At 38.9% G+C, this 20,749-nt stretch overlaps 1 protein-coding gene across 1 annotated transcript in view; it reads right to left on the reverse strand.

The window, feature by feature from the left end:
- The window catches only part of USH2A (usherin), a 513,845-nt gene that overhangs the window by 416,478 nt on the left and 76,618 nt on the right, over positions 1 to 20,749 (reverse strand). The window contains exons 10-13 of the mRNA XM_063288775.1: positions 20,262 to 20,392; positions 14,033 to 14,228; positions 3,958 to 4,599; positions 1,674 to 1,857 (exon numbers count right to left, since the gene is read on the reverse strand). Coding sequence (XP_063144845.1) covers positions 1,674 to 1,857; positions 3,958 to 4,599; positions 14,033 to 14,228; positions 20,262 to 20,392 — 1,153 coding nt within the window. The remainder of the gene's footprint in view (positions 1 to 1,673; positions 1,858 to 3,957; positions 4,600 to 14,032; positions 14,229 to 20,261; positions 20,393 to 20,749) is intronic.

Genomic DNA, 20,749 nt, shown 5'->3' on the forward strand with positions numbered 1-20,749 from the left:
TGAGGCACAAAAAGAGTTCAAGATGCAGACAGAACAGTTGAAGCCAGCATACTTTCATGCTGTCTCACAGACTGCAGAAATCATTTTAATTTGGCACTCTAGATGTGTTCTTCATTTTTAAAATTATTTCCCACATAGCCAATAAAGTAGCAGGAATTGTTTCAGGACCTGGCAGTGGGAAAAAGGGATGCTCTGTCTATGTGACAGGAAAGTCAGTTTGCTCTCCCTTGTTTGCTTGAGTGGCAGGTAGGTTTTAATTCTTTGGTGTATAGATGCTAGACCACTAAAAGACAAGCAGCTGAAGCAAATAAGAGTCAGGTTTAACCTGGCGTGTAAAAATAAGGCAGCCCAAAGGAGGATGTAGGTGTTCTTGTGTGAAGTGCTGATTTCCAAGTTATGCCAGTCCAAGACATTCCCTGCAGAATGGAAAAGGTGGCTTGAGTTGACATGGTTGGAGTGAGCAATCTGTTTGGCTCCAATTGGAGCAGGAGCTCTATTGTGGGACGGAACCCTTCCAGCCAGTCACTGGGTTCTGCACCTGTCCTTCAGTATTTGGCTGCGTGGGAACCTGGAATCTTATGCCAGGAGCCATGTTATTTGCTGCACTTTGAAATGTAAATTGGTTTGTCTACCTACAAATGCAGAACAGACCCACTTTCTCAAAATTCAGCTCTTCAACAACACTTATCCAGTGACTACATTTTGGTTGCACAAATCCAGATGGCTGCCAACAGATCAAAAACTCTCTTCGCAGTCCCCTAGTGGTTGATAGGTTGACCAGTCAATAATCTGGCTGGGGAATTCTGAAAGTTGAAGTCCACACATCTTAATGTTGCCAAGTTTGAAAAACACTCAGACCCCAAGAACACTCTTAGCCCTAGGAAGGAGGCAATGGCAAACCACTTCTGAAAAGCCTTGCCAAGAAAACTGAAGGGACTTGTCCAGGCAGTCTCTGAGAGTCAGACACAATTGAACAGGAAAAAAAAAAGAGTACCCAGGTTCTACAAACACCACCCTGGGATGCATTCTGTATAGTCTTTAGTGGCAGCTTTTCCTGTGGTTGGTGATATTCAAATTTCAGCCAGGTAAACCACCAATCACTGTCTTCACAGCACAGCACAGCATAGGCCCATTTTGGATGCATGATAAGAATACACTGTTAGGGCAGTAAGATTTAGGGTGATAGAAGTCCTTTCCAGATTCAGGACAGGAGGAAAGTACAGTTAAAGGGACATGTAGATAAGCCTTAGGACAAGAGAAACCTCGGTCCAAGTCCACCCATGGAAATTGGGTGACTTTGGATCATGCCACTTTCTGCCAGCCCACCCTGCTTCACAGAGTGTTGTGGTGGAGAAAAATGGAGACGGAAGTGCTGCCGTTAGTTCCTGAAGAAAAGGTGAGATATATAGCTAAGAAATAAGTCAAAATGCGGTGCCACTTTGGAGACCTGCTTCAATGGGGTGATTCAAATGACTTATCTTTCAATCAAGTAACCCTGTCAAAGCTTTGTATATGCCTATTACTTAACTGTCCAGAATACTAATAGAAAGGAACCAGAAACTTTGAATTTCCTATAAAATTTCCTTAAGGTACTTTTCCAAAGTACCTTCCTTCTTCTGAACAGCTATGTGAATCACAGCCCCATTTGGCTTAGCTTTACAATAAAAACTCACTTCCCAGTTTCTGAGCTGAATCCAAAATAGTTGTCACTGCAATGGTTGCATCTCATCCCAGATACAGAAGAATCTTGGCAAACACACTGGCCAGTGAAAGTGTCACAGATATTGCTGGCTGAGCCACTTGGGTGGCACAAACAAGGAAGGCAGCCACTCACACTATGTGTAGAAATATAAAAACCTAACAAAGAAGAAAAACAGTGTAAACATATGCATTCAGTCATAAATTTGTCACAAACTATAAAAGAAATACTAAAGGAATAGGAAAATATCAGGTGAAATTGGAATTAAAAACTACAGGATGCCTTACATCTACTGAGAAATGTGTTTTCTAATACTTAGTTTAAAATAAAATAAATATTTTTCCTCATTTAAGCATTGATGGATTTGAAGCGCAATGCAGTATGAGAGTATCTTACAATTTCAGTTTCTCAGTTTTTGGATCCTCATTAGGTTCAGTCCCATTATCTCACCAGTCCACAAACCATAAATATACATTTTTATGCATAATACACACTTCCATACATTTTCAAAGGTAGTTTTTGTAGTACACATTCCATATAAAGCATGTCTTTTTAATATTTCTTTTCTAATATGTACATTTTATTACAGATCTATCCTCAGACTTTTTACTTAAAAAATAACTAGAAGACTTTAGGATGGAAATTCATGAACATGAGCTTTTAGCATATGAGCTAACTGAACATATGAACCAACATGAGCATTGGTCATACTATCTTTTCCTTCAATGTATTTTTATGAAAGTGGTTTTTCTGCACTTGCTACAACCAAGATTAAATATTGAAATAGGCTGAATGTTATCTTGGTGATTCTAAGACTTTAATAAATCTTAGTTGAGATATTGATGAAATAAGCTGTCACCTGCACACATTCTATTAAGAATTATAACAGATGGATTAATGTTAAAGAAAATGAAAGGTAGTTTTGCAACATGTTTTACTTCAGTATGCATTTTATTTTTCCCTTTCTTTAAAGGAATATTCAAATTTGTTTCATATATTTGGGATGGTTGGTTGGAACTGCTATAAACATACTAGTATTTTAATATTTAAAAATGGGATATTATCTCTTGACTACCTTACATAACTTCTAATATTAGTCAAATCTCCTCCTGATCCAAGGGCTGATTGGGCAATTTAGCCCAATATAAATGAACATGTTTATTGCCTCTGTTCATGCATGCTTCTTCTGCCTGTTTCATATGGGTAAAGTACTTACAAGAAGTTAGGATAAAATTCAGCAGTTCAGTCTTGGAGAGGGAAAGCATCAATGCATTATAAGAAAATCTGAACTATGCAGAAATTTAAACAACCTTTTTTGATTTTATTAAAAAAGATGGAAAGATAACGCCTTCTTTAAATGTCATCCTATGCACAGTGACATAGCCAGTATTTCCATAATGCATTTACCAACTTCTAAACAAAAATACATTTCCTTGCACCGTCCCTGACAAATCTTCATGAAATCTACAATTTTGTAACACACGATATTCAGATTCAGCTAATAAGTAATATAATCAAGATGGCAATTTACATTGTATATTGTGATATACACCAGCCACAATTGGTAAATATTTTAGCAACATTTGATTATGAATGATTATGTGTCATCAAGTCTGTGTTGGTCATTAATAGCCATACAGACAGACCTTCTCCAGGATGATCTGTTCCCAACCTGTCCCTTCAGGTGGAAGAAAGAACAACAAACAGCAGCAAGGTGGATTGACATAATTACGGTGACAGTGGGTTCACCACTGGAAGAACTGAAGGGCCAGGTTAGGGACAAATTATCCTAGGGAAGGATTATCTATTTATCACTAAGAGTCAACACCAACTTGATGGCATGTAATCAATCAATCAATCGTGAAGTCCTTGGGATTTGATTCTGACAAGGAACTTCAGAGCACAAATGTAGTACCTCTATGCACATTTTTAAAGTGAGAATTCAATGGAACTGAAATAACAGTATGGCAAAATACCCTGTAATTTGCCTAACAAAATATAGGCTTGATTAGACTTGTCCAGCCAGTCTTGCTAACCTCAGTATGTCCTTTTGACACTATAACCTCTGATTCAAAATAACATATTAGCTCCCCCTGAGATGAATGGATATATCCGACATGCTTATTGAGGATTTCCTTTAACAAAAATTAATAAGGAAATAAATATTTTACATACAATACAGCTTGCAAGACTGGAATGCACAGAATCTGAATAGGGCTTTACAAAACATAACGATGTTTTTGCTCATCTTTTCTTACCTGGCTTACACTTTTCACACCTCCTTCCATGGCGGTGAGGCTGGCAAATACATTGTCCACTGGTCTGGTCACATGCTGTTCCTGGGAGTGTCCCTAGAGGATCACAGTCACAAGCCATGCAGCCAAGAATATTTTGAGCAGTAAGGTTATACATAGAGGGCCTGCACTGATTGCACTGAAGGGCTGTGACACCAGATTTGCAAAGACACTGTCCTGTCAATTTGTCACACACTAAAGAGCCGTTTACAGAGCCAGAGTTATCACAGTTACATGGCACACAGAATAAGGCATCCTTTTGCCATTCTTTATAATATCCATTTAGGCAGTCATCACATTGCCTTCCACCAAAGTTAGGCTTACAAACACACTTTCCTGTTCTGGGATCACACACTGTACCAGAAACTGATCCTGCTATTTGACAATGACAAGGTTTGCAGCCAAAAGCATCCATCCAATAAAAGCCATCAATGCAGGTATCACAATGAAATCCTTTAACCCCTTTCTTACAAGTGCACTGTCCAGTGGAAGGATTACAGACATTGTTCATGGAACCATGGATGTTACACAGGCAAGGCTCACATCCATCTTGCTTAAAATTCTGGATGAGTTTATAACCAAGCTTGCACTGATCACACCTGAAACCTAAAAAGAGAAATTTCTTATTAAAAATAATAGTAAAATAACATAAATATCTTACGTTGCATCTGAATCAGAACTGAACAACAACAGCTTGTACATCACATTCCAGCAATCCTCAAATAGAAAAACAATGGTAGGAAAGAGTATCACATCTAGGCCAACCCTTACTATTACTTGGCCCTTTACCGAAAGCTCTACAGAAGGTCTGTGAAAAAGCCAACTAGTTTAAATAACAATTCACAGAAGCAAACCCAGCTACAAGCTATAGCATACCAGTACACAGTATACCCCATTCATCCACAAAATACAGTGTAATCCAAAAGGGGGAGACACAAGAGGATGTGTCAGTGTAATGTGTCAGTTGGATTACAGTATAATCCAAAGGGGAGACACAAGAGGATGAGCCCTAGAGTTGCTACTGGAGTTGGGATCACTGACCACCTGAAATGTATGGAAAGCAACTGAGTTGTAAATGCCATGTGCAGTCATAGAGCACATGCTTTAGAAGCAGAGAGTCTCCATTAATCTCACCTTGTCTGCACAGAGAATGGTGAACAATACCGAGCTGCTAAAGTTTACAAAAACAAGCCCCTCTTTCTTTCACCTCTTCTTTGTATCAGGTTCAACTGTGATTTTATTTATGTTCTTTTTTTAAAATCATACAATATGTTTTAAAATATATTTAAAAGAGACAATATATAATGACAAAAATAAGTATCTACAACAGTGTTTCTCAACCTTGGCAACTTTAAGATGTGTGGACTTCAACTCCCAGAATTCCCCAGCCAGTCATGCTGGCTGGGGAATTCTGGGAGTTGAAGTCCACACATCCTAAAGTTGCCAAGGTTGAGAAACACCAATCTATAATATTAATCAATACCAAAATAATAAATTACTACAAGTAAATATAGATGCAAATGGGGACCACTCTTCAAATCATCAAAGGTCTCCTTTTCTTGTCACCAATTTATTCTGTATGTATCTCTAATACAGTTGAAGCCAAAAAAACCCATGTTCTTGATATTTCAGCATGGGCCTTATGATGACTGGGTGTTAGAGCTATCACTCACAGCATGACACCTTCTCCCAGTTTACATTCTGAAAGGAGGGGGAACTGATGAGACGGGGGATTTGGGAGATGTGGGTGGAAGGATGGTTCTGGGAGAAGCTCAAATCCTAGTCCTATGAAAACCTTCTTCTATCAGAGTGATAAGTTTATGCATATATATTTAGTGCCAGTAAAATATAAATAACTAGGAGTCATTCTGTAGTACAAGCTAAGAGAATACTTTCAATCAGCCTGAATTGTAATATTAAAGAACTATGTTTATAATCTGTTTTAAGTTATTTAATAAAATTAATTTGATTCCTTGTTTAAATGTTAAAACAATGACTGTACTGGTCTATATTTTCTCCATGTTCTACCAAGTCATATTACCTCAGATATATATGTATATAAAGAAAAACAAAAAACAAAAACAAAACAATTCCCAATGAGCAAATGGTAGCAGCAAAACCAATACATCTTCCAGAAATATCCTTAAGATAATGGGATTACACTTTAATTTTGAAGGAAAAAGGAAAGGAAAGGAAAGGAAAGGAAAGGAAAGGAAAGGAAAGGACCACCACAACAGTGCAACAAGCCTCTATCAGTTTTCTTTTGAAAGTTACAGTTTAAACTGCCTTGAAGACTCTTCATGCATTTTTTTTTTTAATCTTCAGGGAATATACGTTCTATTAATGTATAGGTCTAGGAAATAAAATGAGAAATGCTTTCCTGCTTTAAAAAATAATGAACATTTTTATGCTGAATTCTTTATTTTAAAAATGAAATTGTTATTGTCCAATTGGCTGTGCCACATGATAAATTAAATAAATCAGGAGTTCCCTGTTTTAACAAACAAGTTCATCCTTTCAGAAAGTTGCATATGTACACAAATTTATACTTAGAATATTGTATGTTGAAAAAACAAATCCCCAAACGGTGGGAAACATATTAGATATGGACAAAAAGTGGAGAACTCCAACAGAAGGCAAGTTCTTTCAGCAGTGATGAATGGCTCACCTAAGGCATATCATTTAATTTCAATAAGGAAAATAAAAAAAGACCACTATTGCTGCAAATTTTAAAAATAACTGTATTGTTAACAAGAATTATGACTCATTTTGAACTATTAAAATTGGTCTACACGGATTCATATCGTATCAGTTTTAAAAATATGCACCGTGCTTATTTGAATATGCCATACATATTCCTGACAGGTAATCTATTCCTAACGATACCAGGAAAGACCCACAGGGCATCCCATTCACTGTTAACAAGTATAGGGGAGTTAGCACGCTTGGCATTTAATTCACATTCTTCTCCCTTTTTTATTCTAGATAAATGACCTACTTTAATAAAATTATTGGTGCTAATGTATTTTAGCAGTGATAGGATCATTAGTAAGATTTAACAGTTGTGTTAACTCAAACAGCGCATACGCTATAACACTGTAGTGCTTAGTTACATTTTCTGTTATCAGGCTTGTTTAAACTGATACAGTGACAACAGACTCTAAGGCTACTTCTATACAACCAGCATTTTTTTAAGTACTCACATATTTATTTAAAATACATACACATATTTCATGTAGACTCTTTCGATATTTTGTCCAGTAGTAAAAAAGAAGAAGAATGTTCTTACCCTTCTGTGGGTAAGTCAGAAGGCTTACTTTATACACAGATAATGGAAATATGGAGGTTGGTGCCCTGCCTAATGGACTGATGGGAGGAAATGCTTTGTACACTGCTTTCCCAAACGGTGAAATATAAATCTGATACATAACAGATAAACAATACAGTGAGCAAGTAGTTAAGTAAGAATTTTTCAGTGATGGTACTCCAGTGATAGAATGTTTTCCCCAAACATTAGGCAAATATTTTCTCCACAAATATGAGTGTGTAGTGTGTGTGTGTGTAGATATTAACCACTAATCGTTTTACCAGTACTAATTTTCAAGATGTCTTTGTATGTTTTATGCTTTCTGTGTGTTTTCTGACCTTGTTCTCACATCAAGAATAGGTGCCCAGTGCATCTGAAATGCCTTTGTTAGAGTCTACCTCCACCCATGTACAATTTTGTTCATTTAGCTGAATCATTACTCAGATTTAGAAATCTCGGTAATGTATAAATTTTGAAAGGCATTAGTGAGAGAGGGAAAATATTTTTTTCAAGATTTCTTTTAAAATTTAGGGAATGTCATGAGTAATGATGGCGAGCAGGAAGGGGCTCCCATCCAGGGTGGAAAACGCATGAGTAGTACTGAGGAATTAAGCAGCCATTCAAAGAGACACAGATCAGGCCCACCTTAGCGTTTGGGGTTTATATGCCTGGGTTTTTCCCATGCTTATTCAGTTTGTTAGGATTCTGTTTATGTAGCAGCAATAAACACTAGAGACCTACTCCTCATCTCAGCGTGATTCTCACTGTTAGGACATCAATCCTAACAAACTCCTACTCCCATCGAAAGAGGGAGGAACAAAGAAAATAAAGGAGAGACATTTGGGAAATGTCTTCGGAAAACCAAGAAATTCGGCAAGCCATCCAACAATTGGCAGCAGCCCTGCAACAACACCAACAACAGGTAGATCTCCAGATCAACACATTACAAGCTGCCATGCTACAGCAGTTACAACAACAAGCTCCGATTAACCCACAACCGGTGCCAGCAGCAGCAGCAGCAGCTCCACCAGTAGTCTTGAGATCCCAGGGCAGTCTACCAGAGAAGTTTGGAGGAGAGGCAGGACAGTTGAGAACCTTTTTCACACAGTGCACAATGTTTTTCGACAGCAGACCGGCAGAGTTTCCCACAGACAGAACCAGAGTCACCTTCATCCTAAGTCTGCTAAAGGGACCAGCAGCCAAATGGACTATTCCCATGGTGGAGAACAACGACCCAATTCTCAACGACTACCAGAATTTTTTGGCAGGGTTCCGAGCACACTTTGACGACCCGATCAGAGAGGTCACTGCCAGCTGGGAAATTCAGAAGCTCAAGCAAGGTAACAAGAGGGTGGGAATCTACATTGCTGATTTCAAGTTGTTAGCAGGAGATCTGGACTGGAATGAGAGTGCCTTAAAAGACCAATTCAAACAGGGGCTGGATGAAGAAATTAAGAATGAATTAGTGCACCAGGGAACACCAGCTAACCAGAAGCCTTATGTCAGTTGTCTGTGGTCATAGATGCCAGGCTAGAAGAGCTCAGTCAGATGCAGCCAGGGAGAGGCAGGGGCCTCAGGACGCTTCCAGGATTTCCAGCTCTCTCTGCAGCATCTCCTTACTCAGGACCAGAGGAGCTGACAACGGGAGACCACAGTGAGTGGATCCAACTTTATGTTACTGCATCGCTTAATGTACCTGTAATCCTAGGCACGCCTTGGCTGAGGATCCACAACCCATTGCTGAACTGGACTATGGGAGCAATCTCCTTCCCAGCTAAGGAATGCCAGCACCACAAGATTCAAGCCACTCTCTGCTCTCCAGCAACCAACACAGTCACGGAAGCAGGGGGGGTCCAGTTGCCAGCCAAGTATGCAGATTTTGCAGACGTTTTCAGCGAACAAGAGGCCACAGCACTACCCCCCCCATAGGGACTGTGATTGCACCATTGAGTTGATACCAGGAGCCAGGATTCCAGCAAGGAAACAATATCCCATGTCTCCCAAAGAACTAGCCACCTTAAAGGATTACTTGGATTCTAATCTCCAAAAGGGGTTCATCTGACCATCTACTTCCCCAGCATCTGCTCCTACCTTCTTCGTACCAAAGAAGCCTGACCCGTTGGCACCTGCAAACCAGGAGACACCCATGAGAGTGGTCCACGATTTGTTTTTTAAATAAACTCACAAAGAAAGAAACTTATCCACTGCCCCTAATATCTGATCTGCTGGATCGCTTACAGAAAGCACGCATTTTTACCAGGTTGGATCTCAGGAATGCATACAATCTGATCCGGATGAAAGAGGGGCACAAATATCTGACTGCCTTCAACACCAGGCTTGGTAAATTTGAGTACCTTGTTTTGCCCTTTGGCTTGTCTAATGCAGGAGCCATATTTTCCCGATTTATGAATCAAATTTTCTCTGATTTACTAGATAAGTATCTGGTCGTTTATCTAGATGACATATTAATTTTCTCTGAGGATGCTACAACTCATGTAACCCATGTACGTAATGTCTTACAAAGACTGAGAGAGAACAAGCTGTTCGCCAAGCTAGAGAAGTGTGCCTTTGATTTAACTGAATTACATTTCCTGGGCTATAAGGTATCAACAGAAGGCATATCCATGGATCCTTCTAAGGTCCAGGCAATTCTCTCTTGGCAACCTCCCCGAAATGTTAAAGAGGTACAAAGATTTCTAGGATTTTCCAATTTCTATAGGCAGTTCATAAAAAACTTTAGTGACAGGGCTAGACCCCTCACACGGCTTTTGAAGAAAGGATCAAAATTCATTTGGGGGGAGAGAGAGCAAGCAGCCTTCCAAGAATTTAAGCAATTCTTTGCATCCCAGCCGCTGTTAAGACACCCTGATCCCACAAAGCAATTCATAATGCATTCAGATGCTTCCGATATTGCCACTGGGGCAGTGTTATTGCAATATACAAACAAAACTGAGAATACATTGCTTCCGTGTGCCTTTTTTTCACGCATGCTCTCACCAGCAGAGAGAAACTATGATGTTTTTAACAAGGAGTTGCTGGCAATTAAAGCAGCATTCCAAGAGTGGAGGCACTGGCTAGAAGGTGCAGCCTTTCCTGTGAAAGTTTGCACCGATCACAAGAATTTACAGCTTCTACAAAACACCAGATCCCTCACCCCACGCCAAATCAGATGGAGCCAGTTTTTCTCCCGTTTCAATTTTGTTATTTCTTATATTCTCAGGGCGCAAAACTGCTTGGCAGATGCCCTGTCTCAATCCATTCAGGAGGTACAGGCTACTATATTACAACCTCACAACTTCGATCAGTCTATGAGGGGGAACCAAGCAGAGATCTTAGCAGCAGGCGCACAAGCAGAGGACCTATTTATAAGAGTCAGAACTCAGCAGCAACAGGACCCGTATGCCAGGGCCAGGATGGATGACCTCCAGAGGGGCCCGCAAGACACTGCCTCCCCATTCGGGAGGCAGGAATCCTCTGGCATAGTGGGCAATTATATATTCCCACTTCATTGAGGGAAGAAGTACTGAGACTTTGCCATGACCATCAAACGGCAGGCCACGGAGGTGTTTTCAAAACTCTCCATAGAGCTCTGAGAGACTACTGGTGGCCTAAGATGACTGCAGATATAAAGGGCTACGTGGCTTCTTGTCATACCTGTAGGTGAGCCAAGCCTCTCCCAGGGAAGCCCACAGGACTCTTGCAACCCCTACCCACCCCCAGTAGGCCTTGGGATACAATCTCCATGGATTTCATCACTGATTTACCCCCAGTCCAGGGGCTGACTTCCATACTAGTGGTGGTGGACCTTTTCACAAAAATGGCGCATTTTATTCCTTGCAAGGGCCTCCCATCTGTGCAAGCCACAGTGCAGTTGTTCATGGACCATGTTTTTAGGTATAGAGGCATGGTGAATCACTTGGTGAGTGATAGAGGCCCACAGTTCACTTCCAGGTTCTGGAGGGCCCTTTTCCAGTCATTAGGGGTCCAGATCCACCTGTCATCATCACATCATCCAGCTAGTAATGGACAAGCTGAAAAAATTAACCAATGGTTACAGCAGTATCTCAGGTGTTACACCACTTATCAGCAAGACAATTGGCCAGCCCTGCTCCCCATGGCAGGATTTACTTATAACAATTCTGTGCAATCCTTTACCAAGATGTCTCCCTTCCAAGCACTCTACGGGGTTCACCCTTGGGTGTTGCCCACCTCCTCCCAGTAGGGAGCTGTTCCAGCCACGGCTGATTTTCTTAAAGAGCAACAAGCTGCACAGGAGTTGTTAAAGGAGCAGCTGAACAGGGCAAAGAGTGCTTACAAGAGAGCTGCAGATGCTCACAGGCAAGAGGAGCCAGCGATTGTAGTAGGAGACAAAGTGTGGCTCTCTACCAAGTTTTTGACCTCTACCAGGCCCTCCAAGAAGTTGGACTCTAAGTTTGTGGGCTCTTTCACTGTGGTACAGCAGTGAAATCCAGTGGCTTATCACTTACAGCTGCCAGCATCCATGAAAATCCATCCAGTCTTTCACAGAGCCTTGCTAGCCAAGGACCCTCCCCCAAGTGCCTTACGATCGCAACTGCCCCCCCCCCACCTCCAGTAATTGTGGAGGGGGAGGAGGAATATGAAGTCGAGGAAATTCTGGACTCTAGGAGGAGGAGAAGGGTCATCCAATATTTCATACACTGGAAAGGGTACCCTGAGGAAGAGCGCACATGGGAGAATGCCAGAGATGTGCATGCACCAGCGCTGGTTCATCGATTCCATCAGCTTTTCCCTCACAAACCCAAGCCTCACACTCTATCAGAGATTCCTCACTTGGCTGAGCAAGCAGAGGAATCCCAAGCAGAGGAATTTGTAAGTTTGCACCTTCCACCCCCACCTGAAGCCTTGACACCAGTAACAGAGGGGGGGGGAACCACAGCCCTCCACCTCCGGCTTGCATTTTCCAGGAGGGAGGGGGGACGACTCTTCTACTTATCTATTTTCCAGCAGCAGCCACCTGGGCCAGAAGCATTATCAGACCTGGAGAGCAACACTGATTCGTCCTTGGAGGAGTTTTCCTTTGAAGACTTTCCATCATTGCCCAGTTCTCATGGGAGCTTAGAAGCAGACATGGACTCTTATCAAATATCTGGAAGGGAGGGGGCTGAAATGGAATGTGAATCTGGAGGGGAGGGTGATGTCATGAGTACTGATGGCGAGCAGGAGGGGGCCTCTATCTAGGGGGGAAAATGCATGCGTAGTACTGAGGAATTAAGCAGCCATTGAAAGAGACACAGATCAGACCCGCCTTAACTTTTGGGGTTTATCTGTCTGGGTTTTTCCCACGCTTATTCAGTTTGTTAGGATTCTGTTTATGTAGCAGTAATAAACACTAGAGAACTACTCCTCGTCTCAGCGTGATTCTCACTGTTAGGACAGGGAAAATCTAAACATGTATTTTCCAATAAAATATAGTTTTGTTTTACATGTAATACATGTTTAGATTTTCCCTAAATTTTAAAAGAGATCTTGAAAAAATATTTTCCCTCTCTCACTAATGCCTTTCAAAATTTATACATTACCGAGATTTCTAAATCTGAGTAATTATTCAGCTAAATGATTGAAATTACATCTAATAATTTTGTTTAGAATGTTAGGAGACTATATGAAGATTCTACTTTTCTCCCAAAAAATAATGCTATGTTAACCCTAACCTTGTATTCAGAAATAGCTTGCAGAAGACTTAAAGTAGATTTCAATAAAAGGAAAAATTGTTGGTATTTTAACACTTTTATCACCAGCATATGCTATATTATTTCTACAGTAAAACAGACTCTAATGGAAGGATATTAATATTATGTGTGATTTTTTTTAAATCACATGTATGGGAGATGTAAAGTTACCATTCCTTTCATCAAAAAACAAACAAACAAAAAACCACTCTTGCATATTATTCCCATTTATCAACATTTCAAGGTGTATTATATGCACTTTATATTTTGGGAACTTGATAAATTTTGTCGTTACATAGATGTGGCTCCCCTCAAATATGTTAGAAATAATGAATTGCTATAATCAAATGTAATTTCTGGAAAAATCCTATGGGAATAGCAAACAAAAAAGCATGTCTTGTTAAAAAAAATGATAAATAACCCAGAAGGTTGCAGTTTATTATAACCAACTTGACACTGAATTAAAAAAATTAAACTTACATGGCCCATGATAACAAACCCCAGACATGCATAGGTTCTATGGAATTCTATTGACTTTTGCATTTCATAGTACTTTAAAATATTATAAAGAATGAATGACAGACAGACAGACAGAATTATTACAAAAGACCCTATAATACAAAATATTTTGACGAAAAATCCATTTGCCCTATGAAAACTGACATAGAAACTCAGCTAAAAGCTCATTAGATTTGCTACACTACAAAAAAATGCTGTTCTCCGAAATAAATCTTTCTAATAAGACTAAGCATAATATGTTACACTTTACTACTCACAAGTGTGCATTGTTGGGATACCTACAAATCTCTGCTAAATACAGAAAAATCTGAATAGCAGATTATACCTATCTTAAACTGTAATTTGGTAGGAGTATTCAATCATTATATGCTGCTAAATCAGATTTGTGTAAGTTCTCATGAAAACGGCATGTCTGATTTGGTTTTCAATGTTTTTGGCATCAAGTGTTTTATGTCCTGAAAAAGCAGAGATGTCTGGATGTAGATTCTTGCCTGGCACCTACCAGTAACATTTTCTTTGCACTTGCACTGGCCTGAATTTTGGTGACAGGTGGTATCTCCATCGACTGTCCCAGAGGCATTACAGCTACAGGGTCTGCAGCCAGAAGGGTTGAACTCTTGTAGATTGTAGAATCCTTCCTGGCACTGATTGCATTGTCTGCCAGACACATGTCTTTTGCAATTACATTTGCCTCCAATCTAAAAAAGATATAAAAAGAAGAGTGTGGTCAAATGTTGAGTGCCCTTTTTTTCCCCTCTTGCCTTGTGCATACTCATTAGTGAAATGTGTGAGTTGATAGGTTAGACAATCTTCAAACAGAAACAGGAATAAAGCAGATCACTATGGTTCATGCTCTTGTAGTTATTCACTAAAAAAGAGAATTAGAGAAACAGCAGGAATTCACACATTCACTTAAAGAAGAATATGTGGTCTGAGGAAAAAGATGCTTTCATGAACCTTTACCAAACCATTTCGCATATGGACAGCTTACTCACTATGATATGTAAGTTTCAGATGTCTTAGATGTCCAAATGCTGATATTTCAGCTACTACATACCCCAATTTCCATACAACTTTATTTGTTAAAACAGTACGTGAAAAGAAATCCCACCACGCTGCCATAAGAACATCAGGATAGCTTTTCTGTGTCATACTAAGGCCCATCTTAGTCCAACATTTTGTTTTTCACAGTAGTCAACCTGATGCTTCTAGGGTGCTCACAAGCAGGAGATGGAGAGTTATCATTTCCTACTGCTATTTCCCTGCAGCTGATATTTGGAGGTATGCTGCCCCACATGTGGAAGAAATACTGAATCTTCAAAACTAATAACCTTCAACAAGCTTATTTCCAATCAGCTTCATTGGATGATCTCTGGTCCTAGTATTTTGAATTATGTAGAAATATGTCTCCCTATCTACTTCCTTCATGCCATGAATATTTTTATATACCTCAATTGTGTCCTACCTCCATTGCCTTTTTTCTAAGCTAAAGAGTCCCAAACATTCTTGTAAGAAAACCTCTGGATCACTTCTGCTGCCTTCTCCTGCACTATTTCCAGCTTTATTAAATCTTTTTTTTTCAAATGTGGCAACCAGAACCATGTTATTCCAGATGCAATTATAACACAGACCTGGATGAGCTTTGTATTAAGGCATTGTAATTTTCAGTCCCTTTCCCAATGACTCCTCCAATAAATTTTTCTTTTTCTTAGTTGCTACACTCTGAGTCGACATGTTCAGTGAGCTATCCATTATGACCCAAGGCCTTTATCTTGGTTACTTACAGACAGTTCTAACCTGCATCCATATAAGTATGAAATGTGGGGAGGGTGTCCCAATGTGTTATTTTACATTTACTTGAATTGCCTTTGCCATTTGATTGAACATTCACCCGTGTTTAGGGGGATCATCCTGAAGTTCTCCAAATCTCTGAATCATCTGGTATCACTGACGAACTTGGCCAGCTATTGCTTACCAAATAGTCAAGATCATTTATGAAGAGGTTAAAAAGCACCAGGCTCAACACAGAACTTTGAGGGGCTTGTCTTACTTCCTTCTACTGAGAAAATTGCCCATTTATTCCTACTCTTTGCTTAACAGTCCATAAAAGGACACAGCCTTTTGAAATTCCAGGTATACAATGTTGGCAGGATCACCTATACCCATGTGCCTATAGGCATTCTCAATAAACTGCAGAAGGTTGGCACAGCAGAGTTTATCTATATGGAATCCATGCTGATTTTCCTTCAGAAAGATTTGTTATATACTTTTTTCCTTTGATTATTGTTTCTACCAGTTTGCTGAAACAGATGATAAATGGACCAGCCTATAATCCCTAACTACCAGTCCTCCAGTAATGAGCATAATTTGGGCCATATATTACATATTTTTATTGAGGGGTCAAGGAGCTCTCAGGTGAATGCCACCAGGATCCTGTGATTTGTTACTGTGCAATTTCTCAAGACATCCTAGAATATCAACTCCTGTTACCTGGTCTCAATGGTTCCAATTCCTTTCCTGAGAAACTCAATACAAGCTAAGACAGCTATCCTGTATCTTCTGCAGTAGGGGCAGATGTTGCTTTCTCGCCAAGATTGTCCAGCAGCTTATCTAGATGGCTCACAATGTCTTCAACTCTCACATTAATCAGGAATCAATTCAGAATCTACATTACTGCATAAATCTCTCTACCTCTGTGTTTATAATAACTGAATCACCACTTGCAGGCATATTCTCAGTATTAGTAGTTGTTAGTTCATTGCCCAAGGACTAGGTCTTTCCTATGGAAATAACTTCCTTATCCTCAAAATGATGACATTCTCCAACACATTTACTCATCTTGAAAACAATGGAAAATGAAACAAAGCTTTCATAACTTGCAAGTTCTTGTCTACATACCACTCTGCCACTGTAAGTATTACAGCTTAGAAATCTTAGTTTCAAGGGAATGGATTTGTTCTTTGACAACTAGCATTTCACTTCACTAAGCACAAAGCTTCACATACATATTTTTACTGAGCTTTTAAAGGAAAAAAATGCAAGGTCTTCTAAATTCAGTTTAAAGAATATGACAGCGATTGAGTCATAACTGAGTATCAGAGATCTGAAAGGAAAAATGGCAAAAGAAAAGGGAAACCAATTCACTTGGAAGCTTGGTAAGCCGCTTGTCTACATTTTTTTATTTAAAAAAAAACACTGACATTTTACTACATTTTCTAAACCAACTGATCATGCCAACACTAGTATCTGCAAATACTTGTGTTCTGATGATGCCAACACAAGTTCTGCAAATAATTGTATTGTTTTTTTCCTCCGTAAGTAAGTGACATATTTTATTCCTTCATTTTTTTCACCAATTTCTTTCAGACTTAAGTCTGATATTACCTTAAGTATTAATCTTGTTGCCCCAGATAACAGCCATATTTCTAGTTGCATGTTCTCTAGTGCAATGCCTAATTACAGAAACCGTTGGCAGTATGATGTTATCATGATTTTCTGGGAATCAGGCAGCATATTAAGCAAGCAAGCAAGCAAGCAAATAAATAAATAATGGTATGGAACTTTCATAGAAAGGGATCTTGGAGATAATCTCTTGCAATTCCTTCCTCAATGCAGGAATCCAGTACAACTTCCCCCTTCACAGTAATCATTTGGAAATCACCCTCCAACAGAATAGGAAAACCCCATGTAATCAGCCTGACTCCTGATTGTTTTATTCAGTGACACAGTTTGAAGTGCTGGATGAATTGCTCTCATTTTTCCGACTGCACTTGTGAAGAAAACTGTAATTTGTGTTTGGGCCTGAAGAACAGGCTCTCAAACTGTTTAATTTGGTTGGTTTATACTGAACCTGAGACAGACACATGCCTTTATCTAAATTCCTAACTGTTTTTAAAAGCATGGATTTAAAGTCTAAAATTATGAACTCTCAAAATGATTCAAATGAAATCAAAATACATTTAGTGAAAATTAATGGGATTTAAAGGCCTTAATTTAGGCTGCAATCCTATATAGAAAATCCCATTCCAGTGCATCTGTCCTTACTTCTGAACAAATATATACATAGTCATATTGACTAAGCACATTCATTGAAGATTTACCTGGAATTACATCCTGGATTATGACTATTTTTTAAAAAAAATCCATTTGAAATACCTTTCAGAACACAGATGTTAATAAAGTGCTTTCATAATGAAAGAAGTATCATTTTCCTTAAACTATAGGGAACTTTTTTATCTACAAGGATAAAAACTCGTATACTTATTCTCTTCTGCAATTCTGTATCTTCGTTTAGGCTAAATGACATATAACTGGTTCTTTACAGAAAAGCATTGATGAACTGCTCAGAATGGTAAATTATGCAGTGAAAGTGTATTCTGGGCCATTTAAACACACTTTCTTGAAAATTATCCTTGTGACGTGACAATTAATTTTCATGAGCCAGGACCTTATTCCTTATGATTCCATCTTCCATGGGTCAGCCTTGGAAACACTCCCTTCAATAATGCCTTTCTATTTCATGTAATTCATTTCTGCCCATTTCCTCCAGACTTATTAATCTATTTTTAATGCCTCTTAATCATTCTGCTCTATCTTGGTCTTACTGCTATAGTCTATTTATGCCTTATTGAGCTGTACAGACCAGCCCATTTTTCCTTATTTTCTTTTTTATATCACCTTGGTGTCTCAACTAATTTCTCAGTCTTGCTAAGCTTCAGTCTTAAAATTAAATAAAAGAAAAAGAAGAAAACCATTAAACTGTTTTATTATCTTGAATTAGAACAACTTAACATTAAGCTACTGCCAGTGTAGAATAATCGCCAGCTGAAAGAGAACATTTCAAAAGTAGCATTGGATTTGTTTCCCATCTCGTTGTTCTTCGCACAACCTGTGATTTTCAATTTTTTCTGGAATTCTAAAGAATTATCCAGGTTTTATGATCTTGGCCTAACAAGTATCATTATGAGGAACAAAAAATCAGGCCCATTACTTAAGGCTAATGTCAGCAGTGTTGCATTTCACATTGCTGGCTTGGGATTTAGGATTGTAAAAGCAATGAGCTCTTCATGGAAAGAAGTTATCAAAACTGGCTATATTTTCACAGCTTTTTGAATGATTAAAGGTACCAATAAAAGACTGTCCTCACTGAGCAGAAAAACATACATAAAATGAAAGGAAAAAAACACACACACACACATCAGAATGTTCCCAGGCAAGGTATTTCTCATCACTGCACCATGGTACCAAAATGTGATAAGGGAAGCAATTTTCAGCTATATTTCCATATAGTTTTCTTGCCCTTTGAAAGAGATGGGTGGATTAATACACTATATTGCTTACCTGCAAATGAAAGCCAAGAGTTTAAAATCACTGGTACCTTTTTATATGAAATTACTTTTCTGAATTCCAGTAAATAAAACAATAACCTGGCAGTCATGTCTATGAGCTGCCTTCCGAACTCCTCCTTAGTCCATTCTGAAATTATCTCCCTACATTTTAGAAGGCTTTTACCATTATCTTTGACATTTCAGCTGGGATCACCTGACACTGTTAGAGAGACAGGCAGACAGAGTTTATGCTAAATCCTGTTCTCCAAATAAGTGCTATTTAAGTTATCTGGTGATGGAGAAAAATAGCTTTCAAATTCTCACCAAAATTATTGCAATTCTTTTTAAAGGAATTTCTTTTATATAGGAGGAACCAAAGGATTGTTTTTCTTTCTGAATACATTTTGAAGCCAAACTGTTAGTGTAGAGAGACTACTGAATTAGATTCACTGATGAACTGACAGTATAAGGTTGCTTTCTATTAGAAAAGTCCATACACAGTAAGAAAGCATTGGATGCCAGCAGCAGCAAGTTACATCATTTTTTTCAAAATTTGTGCTGTTTCCTAACTTTTTTCGATTCAGATTTTAATATACTCCATCAATGCCCCCTTTTCTAATACCCTTCCCCAATATTTACAGTCAATCGAAATTATAAATAAGAAGTTCACAAGGAAACATTCAGCATTCCCATATCCATGGGATGTAGCAAGGAAATTGAGAGTGGTTATATTGTATGAATGAACCAGGCTGGATCTTCTGGTTCATTCTTTTATAGATCTTTATTGGCTGCAATACATTTATGAGGGTGGGAACCTCTCTGAACACAGTAGGAGTGACTTTGAGCAATATGTATTCAGGCAACCAGTTTGTCTTGGGAGGATGTCAGGCCTTTGAGGTAGGCCAGGTCAGGAAACAAACTCCACTAGGACTATGGGAACTCTACTTTATTGCCGCAGGGTATAATAATAGAATGTTGACAGCCTGACAGAGTATCTCTCTCTCTCTCTCTCTCTCATTCTCCCTCTGCCCACCCCTTATACCAAAGAAAATCAAGAGTCTTGAGCTTCTTTCTCAGTCCCTCCTCTCTCTCTTAGGGCTAAGCTGGTGTTTACATAACTGCTCTTACATTCCTCCTACAAAAAATTCTCCATATTTCTCTAAAGGATGAGAAGAAGGCTATAGTTATTATCTTTGTAACTCTAACATATTTCATGAATTCTTTGAATACTATTGTCCCATTTTCACCTTTGAGAATTTAGCAAATCAGAAATATTGAAGTATAACATAGTAAAAGAAATTTCTAAAACTTGGTGAATCCCTCTCCATTTTTTTCAGTCTTGATAATGGGAATTAGTGCCAATAGCAGCCAATTTAAAGGCAACTTGGGGACAAAGCCACTTACCTTACTGCAAAGGCGACTACCATTTTGGGTGCCTGCTGAGTAACACTCACATGGCTTACAAACATCCAAAGCTGAGAGATCTGCACCTACATTCTGATAGAAGAAATCATTGCACAACTCACAGTTTCTTCCTGCATAAAGAAAAGGTTATGCAATGTAGCTTCCAATTCATGAAAATTAGCTGTATAATTCAAAATTAAAGACTATTCCCTTGAGAGAATTATGTAATTTTCAGGATGTCCATTTTAATGCACCTTTCATCTCTACCTGCCAATTTAGTGATCCAGAGCATATGAAACAATGAACCTGTTACAAACTATGTTTTACTCCATTAAACTCCCATCTGTTACCTAACATGACACTCCTATGAAGCTAGGCTGTAGGATACCTATTCTTTAAAATAGGAAGTTATTCTTAAACTTCAAACCTTCCAATCTGCTGCTAAGAACAAAAGCCAAGAGTACCAAAAGCTCAAAAATTTACCATGA

The sequence above is a fragment of the Candoia aspera genome, chromosome 1 (genome assembly GCF_035149785.1).
Source record: "Candoia aspera isolate rCanAsp1 chromosome 1, rCanAsp1.hap2, whole genome shotgun sequence".
Taxonomy (NCBI): Eukaryota; Metazoa; Chordata; class Lepidosauria; order Squamata; family Boidae; genus Candoia; species Candoia aspera.